General features: G+C 41.8%; 1 protein-coding gene across 3 annotated transcripts in view; it reads left to right on the top strand.

Moving 5' to 3' along the window:
• Positions 1-4045: 4045 nt before the first annotated feature.
• WDR37 (WD repeat domain 37) overlaps positions 4046-14662 on the top strand; it is a 69861-nt gene continuing 59244 nt past the window's right edge. For 2 of the 3 annotated variants that reach the window (XM_067542664.1, XM_067542665.1), the window contains exons 1-2: positions 4046-4223; positions 14442-14619. In XM_067542664.1, coding sequence (XP_067398765.1) covers positions 14482-14619 — 138 coding nt within the window. In that variant the 5' untranslated portion in view covers positions 4046-4223; positions 14442-14481. The remainder of the gene's footprint in view (positions 4224-14441; positions 14620-14662) is intronic. The other variant, XM_067542663.1, reaches the window with a different exon arrangement.

Raw genomic sequence — 14662 nt, 5'->3', positions numbered from 1 at the left:
AATCTCTTTACTGGACCTAATGGCTGATTGGGAGCCAGAGACTGAAATGAGGATGGGGAATCAGAAGCACTGTTTGTGGCTGGTTGGGAAGTCTGACTTCAGTGTCACCCACCAGTGCTGGGAGAATCTGCTTTCCTTCTGCAGCCTGCTCTGACTTTGGCATTTTCAGGTGGCTACCCGAGGCACGGATGGGTCACAACAGACTTCAATGATTCTTACCACAGGCTGGCTGGTCTGCCTCCAGCCAAGCCCTCCCCCTGTGGTCAACGCTTCAGTTACTTGATGTTGTTCATAGATGGAAGTGGAAGAGCAAGAGAAAGCCCACAGCCAAAATAGTCCCCCTTTTAACCATCTCCTTTGCACCACCTGGGGCCTCGCCCGCCCTTTCAGGGTCAGGTGACAAACAGCATCCCTGCATGGTTTTCTCCAGGTCCTGAGACACTGTGGTTCTTTGCGGATTCGCTTGTTGACGTCTGGGATGGTCCTTTGTTCTCGAAATACTGAGCTGGGTTGTTCTATATAAGTCCTAGGGAGGTATGAATGGCCCTCCAGCTCTGTAGATTTTTGCCTAGAACTGCCTCAAGCCATGAGACATATATTTGGCAATATTACATAGCGAAGCCTCATTGCCATACACATGACATTGCATCAAACATACTACTATAATAATAATGTTCAGAATGCCATGAGCATTCCAAAAACATCTTACATGACATACCTTGCATTAAACAATACACGGTTACACTATAAGAGTGAACATGAATGATACACAATCACACCATAAGGGTGCACATGGGGGTGCAGTATGTCACACCTGGCTCCAAGTGATAGGTACTGGCATCCCAACTGCTGCCCGGAGGGGCAGAGGATCCTGTCTGCCTCCACTTATGCCCCAAGCCTGACCCCTCGCTAGGGGGACCAACCCCCTTTGTCCCACGGTGTCCCGATTACCCCGCCCTTGCTCCACATCCTGGGCCTTGCCCCACAGATTGACCTACTTCCACCCCACTGTGCCCCAGTTGCGTCTGGCCCCTCGCTTTGGGAACTGACCTCCTCCCTCTGTCCATCCGTGCCCCGATTGGGCAGGCAGTCTCTGTGTCAGCTCCTCCCAGCCCGGTTCTGCAGGCAGCAGATGAGTTCTGGGAAGAGAGCATCAGCAAGCAATTGGGAAGGGAGGGTGAGAGTGAGCAATGGAGGGAGGGGGGAGAGAACTAACTGAGGGAAGAGGCAGGGCCTGGAGCAAGAGACAGGTCCAGGGCCAGAGCCCGGAGGTCCAAACCCCTCCACCCCGCTGGGCAATAGCCCTCAGCCCCCCACCCCGCCGTGCAGTTGAAGCCTGGAGCCTCCTGCCCCGCAAAGCTAAAGCCTCCAGCCCTACTACCTAATAGGACAGATGCCCTGAGCTCCCACCACCCCTGGGTGGCTGAAGCCCTGAGTAACCTCCCCCTCTCCCACTGGCCCCTGGAATTTTTATAGCATGTTGGGAGGCGGGGCTCAGAAAGAAAAAGGTTGAGAACCCATTTTAAAGGATGCATTTTAAAATTAATTTAAACTCATAAATTAAAGGATTTATTTGTAAAATCTCAGAAAATTAATTGTATGCTCAGAGTAAACGCTATAATTCTGGGGATGACATACTGAAGGAGACTGAATTCCCACCTGAGGTGCCAAACTCATACTTGACTATGGAGCTGAGTGGCACCGCCATAAAAATATGCTTCCTTTCTCCTGTGCTTTGATCACCAATTACATTGTTAATGTTGTCCTTTATCACCATTGAGTTTCATTCTGATGCAACCAATGGAAGAAGAGGCTGGCTGCAGACTCAGGTAGACGTCATTGTGTATGATGATTTTTAAAAGGCATTTTCCACACAACCGTAGGCTCAAGGATTAATTTTTTTAAATAATGAAAGCCTTGAGTCTGGAGCACATCCTGCCAGCTGCTACAAACCAAGTCCTAGCTGGCTGACCTGCCCTGCGCTATCTGTCCTGCTGAACCCCCTGGGTTGCTGCTAACACTTACGTTGTGGATAATGACAATTACTCTGTGCTGCATTTTACCCTAAATTCCTGGTCCCTAGCCTCACTTCATGCAGGGTTTGTGCAGGCTGGGGCTGCGATCTGTGCTACACTGTGATATCAGCATTAACGGAGGGGTCCACGAGCTGCCCTGCCCATTGCATGTACAGCTCCAGCTGTGCGCACGTGCAAATACAGCAGCAACCATCAGCCGCAGTGTGCAGGCGCCAACTTCCTGGCCACTTGATCTGAACTATCACATCCTAGCCACTATGGATGTAGAAGCTCTCTACACCAACATTCCACACAAAGATGGACTTCAAGCCATCAAGAACATTTTCCCCAATGATCATATATCACACCTGACAGCTGAACTTTGTGACTTTGTCCTGACCCACAACTACTTCAGATTTGGAGCCAATCTATACCTCCAAGTCAGTGGCACAGCTATGGGCACCCGCATGGCCCCACAGTATGCCAACATTTTTATGGCTGACCTAGAACAACGCTTCCTCAAAACTCATCCCCTAACACCTCTTCTTTACCTATGCTACATTGATCATATTTTCATCATCTGGACCCACGGGAAAGAGTCCCTCGAAGAATTTCACCGGGATTTCAATAATTTCCATCCCACTATCAACCTCAGCCTGGACCAGTCCACACAAGAAATCCACTTCCTGGACACTACAATAAAAATAAAGGATGGTCACATTAATACCACCCTATACCAAAAACCAACTGACCACAATACGTATCTTCATGCCTCCAGCTTCCACCCTGGACACATTACACGATCCATTGTCTACAGCCAAGCCTTAAGATACAACCGGATTTGCTCCGATCCCTCAGACAGAGACAAACACCTACAGGATCTCTATAAAACATTCCTAAAACTACAATACCCGCCTGGAGAAGTGAAGAAACAAATTGACAGAGCCAGATGGGTACCCAGAAGTCACCTACTACAGGACAGACCCAACAAAGAAAACAACAGAACACCACTGGTCACCACCTACAGTCCCCAGCTAAAATCTCTCCAACACATCATTAAAGATCTACAACCTAACCTAGCAGATGATCCATCTCTCGCTCAGGCAGTGGGTGGCAGACCCATCCTGGCTTACAGACAGCCCCTCAACCTGAAGCAAATACTCACCAGCAACCATACACCCTACAAAAAATCCAATCCAGGAACCTATCCCTGAAACAAACCCCGTTGCCAGCTCTGCCCACACATCGACTCTAGTGATAGCATCACTGGTCCTAACCACATCAATCACACCATAAGAAGCTCATTCACCTGCACATCCACTAATGTTATATAAGCCATCATGTGCCAGCAATGCCCCTCTGCCACATACATTGGCCAGACTGGACTATCGCTACGCAAAAGGATAAATGGACACAAATCAGACATAAAAAATAATAACATCCATAAACCAGTTGGAGAACACGTCAATCTCCCAGGGCACTCTGTCGCTGACCTGAAAGTTGCTGTACTTCTCCAAAAAAACTTCAGAAACAGACTTGAAAGAGAAACTGCTGAGTTAGAAATGATCTGCAAACCTGACACATTCAAACTGGGTTTAAACAGGGATTTGGAATGGCTCTCTCATTACAAGAGGCTACACTTTGCTTTGCTCACCCATTCTCACCTCCTACTCAATGGTTGTCATTAGCCCCCAAGTACCCGGCTTTCATCCACCTGTCCCATCGGTCTCTATGCTGCTATGTATACGATGCCTCCTATATGTTACCCATTTGCTGTATCATGTCTACCTACGGCATGGGAGGAAGCGAGCTGAAGCTCCCGCCTGCTGAAATGAAATGTGTTAGTCTTTGCAGTGACACAGACTCTCCTTGTTCTGATCTGATCTGAACTGCTGCTGCCCCTCCTCCACGCCCCAAGGCTCATGGCCTTTGCTCCGCCCCCCGCCCGCCGGCCGAGCCGCAGGTACACTCTGCGCAGCCCTCTCCCTTCTCTATGGTGAGAGAGGAGGCGGAGCTTCCGCTCGGAGCCGGATGTTGGGTAGCGGCGGATCTCTCATGCGAGGCGCGAGCGGTTTTCAGACGCTGCCTGCGGGCCCCGGACTAGCCGCCGCCTCCTTCTGCGTGTCCCCTCCGCCCTTTCCTCGCTAGCGCCGGCCCCGCCTCCCTCCGCAGCGCTCCCTGGGGAACCGGCCCGACCGCTGGTGACAGGTGAGTGCGGGGGGGCCTCGGCTCCCCCCCTCTCTGGACCCGGACCCTCCGCCATCTTCCCGCCCGAGGAGGCTGCCCCCGGTGGGAGTGGGGACGGCTGAGGCGCAGACCCCTCCCTCTCGCTTCCTTTCCCCGGGGCCCCTTCCCGTCTCCCCCTGCAGGGGTGGGGGGGCTTTGGGCGCGGCCGCGTCCCCGCTTCGCGCCCGGGTCGGGACGGCGGGGTGCGAAAGCGCGCTGTAGCGGGGGGAGGGGCTGTCGCTGCAGGGGTGCTCAGAGCCATGGGTGAGGGACGTGGCAAGGGTCCCCAAATGCTGTGACGTTAGGGGCTTTATGCATCTTGCAGATGGACCCTGTCGGCTGCTCGCTGGCTTGGGCTGTTTGATTTTTACAGTTGCTGCCTTGAGCTGCTCCAGAAGTGACCCCCATTTCCCCTTCACACGGCCGTAACCCGAGTCTGCTGCTCCCACGCTCCGCGCGTGAAGAACGAGTTGTTTCGAATAATTTCTGTCATTATGTGTTATCTGGGAGTTAAATGACAGGCCCTATGACCATTTTGTAAAAACTGCCTTTGAGCGCTTTGCCCTGTGCTGGAAGGGTGCGCTCCCACACTACCGAGGGTGAAACGGAGCGTGCCTGGTTGTGTGTGGCACCTTGTTTATGAATTTATTTTATGTAACACTCTTTATCCTGAAGGGTTTTCTAATTGTATTGGGCTGCAACTCATTAAGGCTTATAAAAATGTGTTGAGATCCTTAGATAAGTAGTGTTGTTATAGGGCTACTGACCCCCCCAAACACACACACACACAAACTGCACAAGTGAAATGCTGCCACTGCTCAGTTAGCATGCAGTATAAAAGTGTCACCAGGAGAAACTTTATGCATCCAGGCAAATCATTATTTTTCCAAAAATGATATGAGATCTTTTAACTGTGTTCATAAATTAAGCCTTTAAAGTTTTACAAGCTATGTTTCACTCTCTTTCTCTGGAGTGGTCCTTTTGGAAATGAATTTCTGGAAGATATCAGCATGTTTAAACTGTTTTTAAGGGAAAGGAAAGGTGTTATTTCATTTCCTTCCTAAAATTAGGAAATAGAAAAGCTTTATGCAATGACTAGAATAAGTATTATGTTTCAGCAATTAATGTTCAGCCAGGCATTGTTTCCCTAATGTTGTTGTTTATGGAGAGCAAAGGAGAAGCTTTTACATGTCTTGTCTTTGACAAATGGGGAATGCAATGAAATTCAAAAGTTTACATTTCATTGTAGCTTCAATTTAATACATTCTTGTCAGAAACCATATTTCATGGAAGGTTTATCTAGTGAACTGGCATAGCTCTTTTGAATTTATCTCAACTCCACTGAGTATACCTTTCAGAGAAACATAAATGTGTGTGGTTCAAAATAATCAATTATATAACATTACAGCAAAATCTAATGTCAGTTATGTAGAACAAGTAGGGTTTAGAAAAAATTTACTACCTTTTACAGTGTTTGCATGATTAAAAACTCCATTTCATTAGTAATATACTTAGATTTAGGAAGCCTCCAAATTGCACATACTATTCTATTGTTTTATGAGCTCTTCTAGAGCTTGGTTAGGTAAATGCATCATGCTAGGAAATCTTAACAGAAGGCTTGTTTAAGAACTGGAACCCAAGTAATTAAATCAGTTTTAATTCACAACTTTATAGTTTCAATGCAAGTCTGTATGAAAAGTTTTTCAGATTTTGTCCTATTATGGTTTAATTTAAATGGTTTTTTTAACCCATTTAAATTAAATTGAAATAGGACACTATTAATCTGAAATAAGTATCCGTACATAGGTTTGCACTAAAATCGTGAATTAAAATTGACTTAGTTGCTCTGGTTCCAGTTTGTGTATAGGCTGTCACTTTATGTCTTAACAAACATTAAACATAACTTTGTCCTTGATGTGGATGAAGACCTTTGTTTAAAAATATGTTAACTTCTTGTGATTACCCTAGAGATTAGCGTTAACCAGGACAAGCTAACGTGTTCTTAAACATTGCTTGTCCCTGTCTACACTAATTACTAAATTGTTTATCATGTTAGGTAAAACACGTTAATACACTTTCTAACATAATACACTTTCCCAGTGTAGACGTGGCCTAATGCTATGCTTCATTTTAAAACTTAGTTTGTTTAAATAGTGTGGTGTATACTGAAATTTTTTTTCTTGAACATGTGATAGAGTGCTTAGTTTGGAGAAAAATACTTTATTCACACGGCGCAAACTGCCAGTATTGCCAAAGGGTAAAAATGATAGACTCCTGGGATCGTTGTAGTAACAAAAATGCTCTTTTCTTTAGTAGATCGAGGTAAGTATCATCATCCCATTGTGCAGACTGGAAAACTGAGGCATATAGAGGTATATTGACTTGTCCAAGGTCTCCTAGCAAATAAGTGGCAGAGCCATGGTCCTCTGAGTCCCAGTCCAGTGCGCTGTCCACTAGGCCCCCTTCTCATTTGTCGGAAGCGTTTGTCTATTCCTGATTCATTGACAGATGCTACATTATGTGGTGTTGAGTCTATAGTCTTCTCATAATTTAAAGAGTAGTGCTTCGTTTGTATGTTTTCTGGGTTACGTTTGACTTAGTTTTAGAGCTTTCACTTCATGTTTCTTGGGAGGATTGGGCATTGCAGTGCTTCTGTGTGCCATTTGAATAGCATTAGTGATATATATAGTGGATATATTGCAGTGCTTACAAATGCTTTGAGGCAAAGTGTTGTATAAATGTTGGATTATTCTTGCTAGTACTTGAGTGAGCTTGCTGAGAAGTATTACCATTGGAGAGTCCTTGTTTGTTTTAGATAACTATTTAATCAATAAAGCACAGTAATCCAATACCCAAGTAATGTGTACACATGAAGATGCTCATGGCTGTTAGAGATGGGTCTATTTTTAAAAATTAAAGCTTAATAGTATAATAGCAATTTAGCTATTAGATCGGGGTTTACAACAACCAATACTGTTTATCCAATACCTAACACTGTGAAATTCTGGACCATGAATGAGATGCCTAAACTCTATCCAATAAATATAACTCCTCAAATACTCATAGTCTCTGTATTCACCTGAATACCTCTTTGTTTCTTGATGATCAGATAGATAGCTATTTAAAAAAAAAAAAAAAAAAAAAAGCATTTAAAAATGCTCTTTTCTGCCTGATTTACAAGAAGACTGCACACTATGCTGTTAGATTTGCATGGTAATGCATGAATTTGAGACATCCAGGATTGTTAGGAGGAAGATATTGTATCTGTCTAACTAAGAAATTAAAATCTGTTGAAACAGCATGGAGTCCACTTAAACATACCTTACTGGAGTATCAGACAACAATTCACCAGACAGATATTTTTCCTTCAGAACTGTTGGATAAAGTTTTCAGGTCACTGCGAATATCTCATTAAGATGAACTAGTGTGCTGCTGTTATACCTAGAGAGCTGAACTTTATTTCTGTATCAGTTAAATTAGTTGAAGCAATAAAGATGTGCTATGAATATCTATTGTGTAGATTTTGAGAGAGATTTGTCCACCTTAAATATATCAATTTTACATTTTCTAGGAATAGCTGTTGTCAAAAGCTAGATACCAACAGTGTGACCATACTTTCTAAAAAAGCTGTTAACACTTTTGTATTACTATACCAGATTAAAAATAATCCCTTGAGAGAGCATAAATTCAATAGATTTAAAAGGAGGGTATCACTTTGCTTTACACTGGGAAGCACTGAGTAGGTATCTGTGGGGTAGGGCAATAAACTGAATCTCAAGAGAGCTGTGTTTAATTCCTAGCTCAGCCATAAATTTACTGTGTAACCTTGGGCAAGTAATTTAATCTACCATTTGTCTCAGTTCCCCATCTATGAAATAGAGATAATCATTTCCTCCCTCCCATGTAATTATGAAGTATTGGATACTATGATGTTGGAATCCATATAAGTGTTATTGGATGATAAATATATGCTTAAGATTTCTGATAAGCTAATGATAAATGGAGCCCTGAGCTGGGTTTGGGGCAGTTTTTACTGCCTCTTCAACACATGGGAATGAGGGCTGGGCTTTTCAGCAGTACATTGCACTTGAAATACACTGGTGGGGCATCTTCCTGTCTTTGATATTGGTCTTTGTCTAGTTGGCTGAGTACTCTGGCTAGTAGCTCAGCTGCCTAGTTAAAATTTTATAAATGCTATGGCTTGAAAATTATAACAGAGTAATTTTGTCAACTGCCCCAATGGGAGGTTCACAGTTACTATCCCAGAGAGGTTCTTTTCTCCTTTCTGGTCCCTTCTAAAATAACAGAATACTGAAAAAATGTAATAGTTTAATATAGCAAGTACAGAATGTTGTCACACTTGCTACTGAGAGTTTACACTGTGACTGTCAGGATTTTAAAGAAAACTGCAGTGATAGTTATGCCATAATTAAATGTATGTATTGTATGCAATGTTGAAATAGACATTGCCTGTGTTGCAGTCTGTAACTTTTTGTTTTCTAAATCAATATGCTACAATGTATGTTGAAGCTAAATTAGTCTTGTAATAACACTGTCAAGTAGATTAAACATTTGACCACCTTTTTTTGACCACCTTTTTTTGACCACCTTTTTGACCACCTAATTTTAAACTCAATCACATATAATGAAAGGTTTGCCAAAAAAGTAAATCACTCACTCTTACTTTGAAACAGTGATCTATGGGAAAACACTGACTTAAAAGTGTTTGACATCACCATGTTTCATAGGACTTCATTTTAGCTCTTCTACTTAATTATTCATGGCACACTAAAATAGCTAGTTATTATTCAGAAACTTAATGTTTGAGAGGGATATATTCAAAAGTACTTAAGGGATTTAGGAGCAAAAGGTAATGGGCCTATTAAGTTCCTTATGTGCTTTTAAAAATCTCCCTATAAAGTATTTAATATCAGTATAGCTAGAACTTAACAAAATGGAGTAGGGAGTGAGGAAAATGAACTTGGCTCTTAGGTAAAAGAGATCTTGCTGCAGAGTCTTCACATTCTCCCTGACCCTCCTCCCTGTTTTTCCCAACCCTTATGTTGTTTTGAATGAACAAAAAGGAGATGCAGTGCTTTAGTCATTCCATCTGCACTATGACGCTTCCTAAAACCGATTTCCTCTCTGGCTTGCAGCAGCATGCTTGCCCCTGACATTCATTCCTTGCATTACACAACTTGCTCAACTCCTGAACAATGAACAACAGAGACGAAAGATGCAAGCAGAGATGATTGATTGTTGCAGTCGGTTACTTTCTGAGGAGAATGGAAATCTAATACTAGTTTGCACCTTCATTTGAATTAGTGACTGCTGTTTTATCATTGTAGTCCAATAAAGCACATCAGTAACTTGTTACACAGATCTATTTTTCTGTTCCAACTCTAACAAAATACTGTAATTGAGTCAATATATGGTAACTTTTGCTACAGAAAGGTAGGTGATAGAGCTTTACTTTCTCACATTTTAAAATGTTTTATTAGTCATCAAAAAAGGATAATTGAAATATATGAATAATATTGTATTGAAAGAGCAGTGATTATTCACAATGTAGGCTTTTCTCTAGAGTACATCGTTTGTTCCTACTCGTGCTGCTTGGTAGCAAATGAGTTTCTGACACACATCTTTATTATGTCAAGGCTTTGACAAATCACTGTGGGAGAAAATACTATCCATGCATTTATTGTAACACTTGAACTGTCCCAAGCTTTTTGGCAGAACTGCCAAAGATACTCATTGTGCTGGTGTTATAGTACTTGTGCATTAGCACTCTAAAATGAAACTAGGATGCTGTTTAGCAATATTGCATTATTAGATTCTGCTTCTATTTTCAACAGATTCTTTGTTCTTGATCAGCTGCCCCCCTTTTTACAATAAGAATTATCTTTGAAAAGTTCAATTTAGTTTGGAACCAGGGTTCAGGAAGCAAGTGGATAGCCCTTCAACCTGATAGTCCTATCGGCAGAGGAGATGGGTATGGCTCTTTTCAAAACCCATTGATATCAGCAGGAAAAAAGCCATTACGCCTGACTAATCAGACTTAACTATAAAACATGGCAATTTTAAGTCTGTTACTTTCTCCTTGTTTGTTTGGGTTAAATATGGTGCTTAGTATTGATGTGCAGTTTTTTTGAGTCTGGCATGTTTTAGTTACTATAGCGTTCAAGCTGAAGATGTTAAAGACTTTGGTTTATGTGTTGACTGTTTTACTAATCAATATTTAATATGGTTTTCATAGGGTATGTAACATGACACTGATACTCTGGACAGGTAACTTTAATTGTTTGAAAACCTTACCTAATAAGGGGAATCCAGGTAACTGCCAGTAATGAGCACCTGTATTATTTTATGCTGTAACATCATATTGCCAAGGATCTGTTTTGTGAAGCCTACACCATAGAAAATGTAGCTTATATTGTGATTACACATTTACTTTTTTGATTAAAAAATCATTTTTACAACTTTGAAAATGTTTTCATACTGATATTTAAAGGGATACCGTCAACTTGACTTTATTTGAATTAGCTAATTGTTTTTAAAAAATTTTACGATTGAAATAGTATGTTAATTTTGAAAAAAAAACCCTTAATTATCTAAGTGGTTTTTTTTCCCCTCTACTCTTTTGCTCCTCCTTATGGTGGGCATGAGAGCAACAACACTGAATGTACTTAAACCAGTCTCCTCTCTTTCTCCTCTATACACATGGCAGCCTGCTGCCTCTTCAATTACAGCTTTGCTGCTGCTGTTAATACTAGTGAACATCTTGCAGGGGCTGGGGAAGAGTGTGCATGTGAGCTCTTTCCAGAGTTGTTCCTGAGTGTTGTGGTCCTGCTGGTGCATGGAAGAGAGAGTGCAGCTGATCATCGGACTGACTGTGTAGAATGCTATCAAGTGGACAAAATAAAGTGAAATAATACATAAATGATATCTTCCTCTCATCTTTTTGTAATATTAGGTGTACACATTTTTCAGAGAAATGAGATTTTGTTTCTTCCAGTTGACTGTGTCAAGTTACTAGTCTCAGGTTTCTTAATGTGAAATGTATTGGTGTGCAGCTGCCAGAACTAGTGGGGGGGCAAAAAAAAAAAGTCTAGATGGTACTGGTGTGTCGGAGTCTAAACACCTATCATAATTAAATACTTTGACAACACAATGACAGATGAAAATTAATATAGCCAAGACAGTGCACATTGAAGGGAATATTGTAAACTGCTTTTACATAGTGTAAACTCAGTGCCACAATCTGGGCATCCTTGTTGGTAGATCAAGAACAAAGACACTCAGTGGAACATTTCAAACTGATGAAAATAAATTGCTAGACGGATCTTAGAATTGTTTGCTACATCAGTCCTATTTTTTTATGTCACTAAGTTTCCTTTTTGTGATTTAAAAAAAGAAAGCTTGGGTAAAATGAAACATCCTACATAGCCTTCTACAGTTCTCGCCCCCTTCCATGCTCCAATGACTTATTTCTGATAAGTTGCATTCTAATAAACCACAGACAAAATTGGCATTGGATTGGAGCAAGAAAGGGAGGGGGCAATGCAAAGTACCCAGTGAGACTTTCTGGGAAAATTTTAGAGAAGCCAAGATACTGTTGTAGTCTGGGTTTTATTTTAGATTCTGTGTGGATTTGGTACTGGGAAGAGAGTTTAGTGGGACTCATAGAATTTAGATGCATCAAGAGGTCTAAACCAGTGTTTCTCAACCTTTTAAGTAGCAAGTACCCTGTAACTTATGAAAATTTCAATAAGTACCCCAACACTCAATTTTCCACGGGATTTTATATTTACAGGCTAATGTGAGCCGTATGTTGGAAGAAGGGCTGAGTCTATAAGGTCCTGATATGACAGATGTCAGATCTAGTGTGGATAAGGTTACCAACCAGGGTTGCGCAACTCAATATGTACCTGGGCTAGAGATGATGATGGCCAAAGCTAGAAGGCTTTGAGCAGCATGCCAGTACTGGGGAATTTAAAGCGCTGTGCCAAATCTTATGGCATAGGTTTGACAGGAGGAAGGGGTGAGAGAGAGAGAGAGGGAAGGAGGGCGAGAGAGAGAGAAACAGGAAAAGAGGGTAACTGGTGAAATCTGGGGCTGTCTTAGTTGTCAATTTCACTGCTCACCTAGAGCAGTGAAATTGACAAGTTTTCTGGGCACTGGGCTTTGAGCCAGGGAGGTGGGGTGCCACTTGGCTGACAGCCTGGGAGGTGGGCAACTGCCACCCAATCCAAGCTGGGGCAGAGGAGGCTTCTGTGCCGGCTGGGACCCAAGGATATGGGCAGGTGGCTGCTGCCTGTCTTCAAGCTAGGGTGCTGGAGGCTCTTCCTCAGCTTGGAGCCAGGGCGCGGATGGTTGCCACCCAGCTGTGAGGCCAGCTCAGGAGACGCAGGAGGCTGCCACTAGGCTCTCACCTTGGAGCTGGGACCTGGCGGAAAGCGGGGGGCTGCTGCCCGCCTCCCCCAGAAGCTAGTGGCTGCTGCCTGCCTCCCAGCTGGGAGATGTGACCAGGCGGGAAGTGGGAGGCTGCTGCCCGCCTTCCCCAGCAGTCGAGGGCTGCCGCCTGCCTCCCCTTCACTCTGTTTTTCCCCGGGTACCCCCTGCCTGTGTCTTGCGTACCACAGGTTGAGAAACTATGGTCTAAACCTCTAAAAATCATCTTTGTATTTTAAGTAAGGGGTAGGTGTGTGTGTGTGGGTGGTGTGTGTGTGTGTGGTGTGGGGGGGAAGGGGAACAATCATGCGTTAACTAACAATTGGAATCTCATCAATTTTTTTTTTTAACTACAATCCCCTTTTCACACTGTATTTTGTATATCAAAAAAATCAAAGCAAATTGAAGGACATTTGTTTTGCCCGTAATATTTTTCAGTAAGTTACTTTTGTCCTTTGCTGACTATCTGATATTGCAGGATTTAAAAATGCTGAAAACACCAAATGAGTTAACATGTAACCTTGCAAAGAGTGTGACGGTGCTCATTCCTAGCTTGCTCAAGCTTTCGTGTTTTGGCAGATCTTAAATTGGAGATGGCCATGGATTTGATTTAATTTTTCTTTTGATTAACTTCTTTAGGAAGCTCAGTTAATAGCTCAGCCTTAATAGCTGGGCCAACTCTGCTCTCCTTTTGCTCTGCAGACTACTATAGCTATTCTCTGGGTTGTGATTACTTTTTCAGAAATTAATGCTGGAGAATGAATATTTTTTTCTGTTATCTCAATGTTACATTGTCAGAGTCTTAAATCAGTGAGTACTTTTGTATTTGAATTGTTTTATATTAAAACTGAGATTGCATAAAATGTTTCAAAACTGATACGCAAATTAGTTTTAAAACAACTGTTTGAATTCCTGGATTTTTTTCAAAATTAAGATTTTGACAACAAAGTATATATTCTTCAATGGTTTATGCAAGAAATAATTTATTTTTCTTAAATTGAGGAACATAGTGGGTCATGCATAGTAAATTTAGTTTGAGATACTGTTAGGTATATAACTTGGATTTTGTTAAAACAACATTACAAAACCTAATATTTATAGGAATGTTTTGACTAACAAAAAATTAAATGAAATTGACTATAAACGAACATGAAACTGACAAGGCTAGTTTCACTATACAAGCTGAGTGAATGTTGAAAAAACTAGATTTTCAAATTTTTCAACTTTAAATTATTACTAGCATTATTGGTAAAAGTAAGCACACTTATGGAATTTTGTATAATGACAGTGATTTTATATATTTGTAACCTGACTGTGTCCCTCAATTGTCATGTCCCTGTACTTTCATTTTCCAGCTGGGTTTTAACTTTGCATGTATTTCAGTGAAATACAATATGAATATTGTTTGTTCCCTGGAAGCATTTTGGAGCTATATCTAGATTTTTAATTTGGAAAGTGGTTAGTAGTCACAAGATAATGAAATTAACTTTTTACTTTTGTGGAGGGTTAGTGGGTTAGTAACTAATGAACAAGTTCAGTGTAATGTGATTGCATATATTTAAACTCTTAGAAATTAATTATTTAAATTACAGCTATAACTGTAATAGAAATCAGTCCCTCCTCGAAGGGCTTAACAAAATATAAAACAACTAGAATTCAATAGACCTAAATGTTTCCATTCCAATAAATACTTTTAACTGTGACCTGTTATGTGTAGAACAAATTGTAATGTTTAATACTTGTCCTTAGTTTATCATAGGCGCCTAAGAGAAGTTATTTCCTTGAAGTAATGCCCACAGAAAGTGGAAGTTGTGCAACTGCTCGCCAAGCAAAGCAGAAGCGCAAATCACACAGTCTTTCTATACGAAGAACCAACAGTTCTGAGCAAGAGAGGACGGGATTGCAAAGAGACATGTTGGAAGGACAGGTAAACTAACAGATTATTATTTAAGAACTAATCTCTTAAAACG

This window comes from Emydura macquarii, unplaced genomic scaffold, assembly GCF_026122565.2.
Source record: "Emydura macquarii macquarii isolate MOO-44397 ecotype Brisbane River unplaced genomic scaffold, CSIRO-AGI_Emac_v2 contig_719, whole genome shotgun sequence".
Taxonomy (NCBI): Eukaryota; Metazoa; Chordata; order Testudines; family Chelidae; genus Emydura; species Emydura macquarii.
Note: the sequence above shows the minus strand (reverse complement) of the source record. Positions and strands in the feature narration are given on the sequence as shown.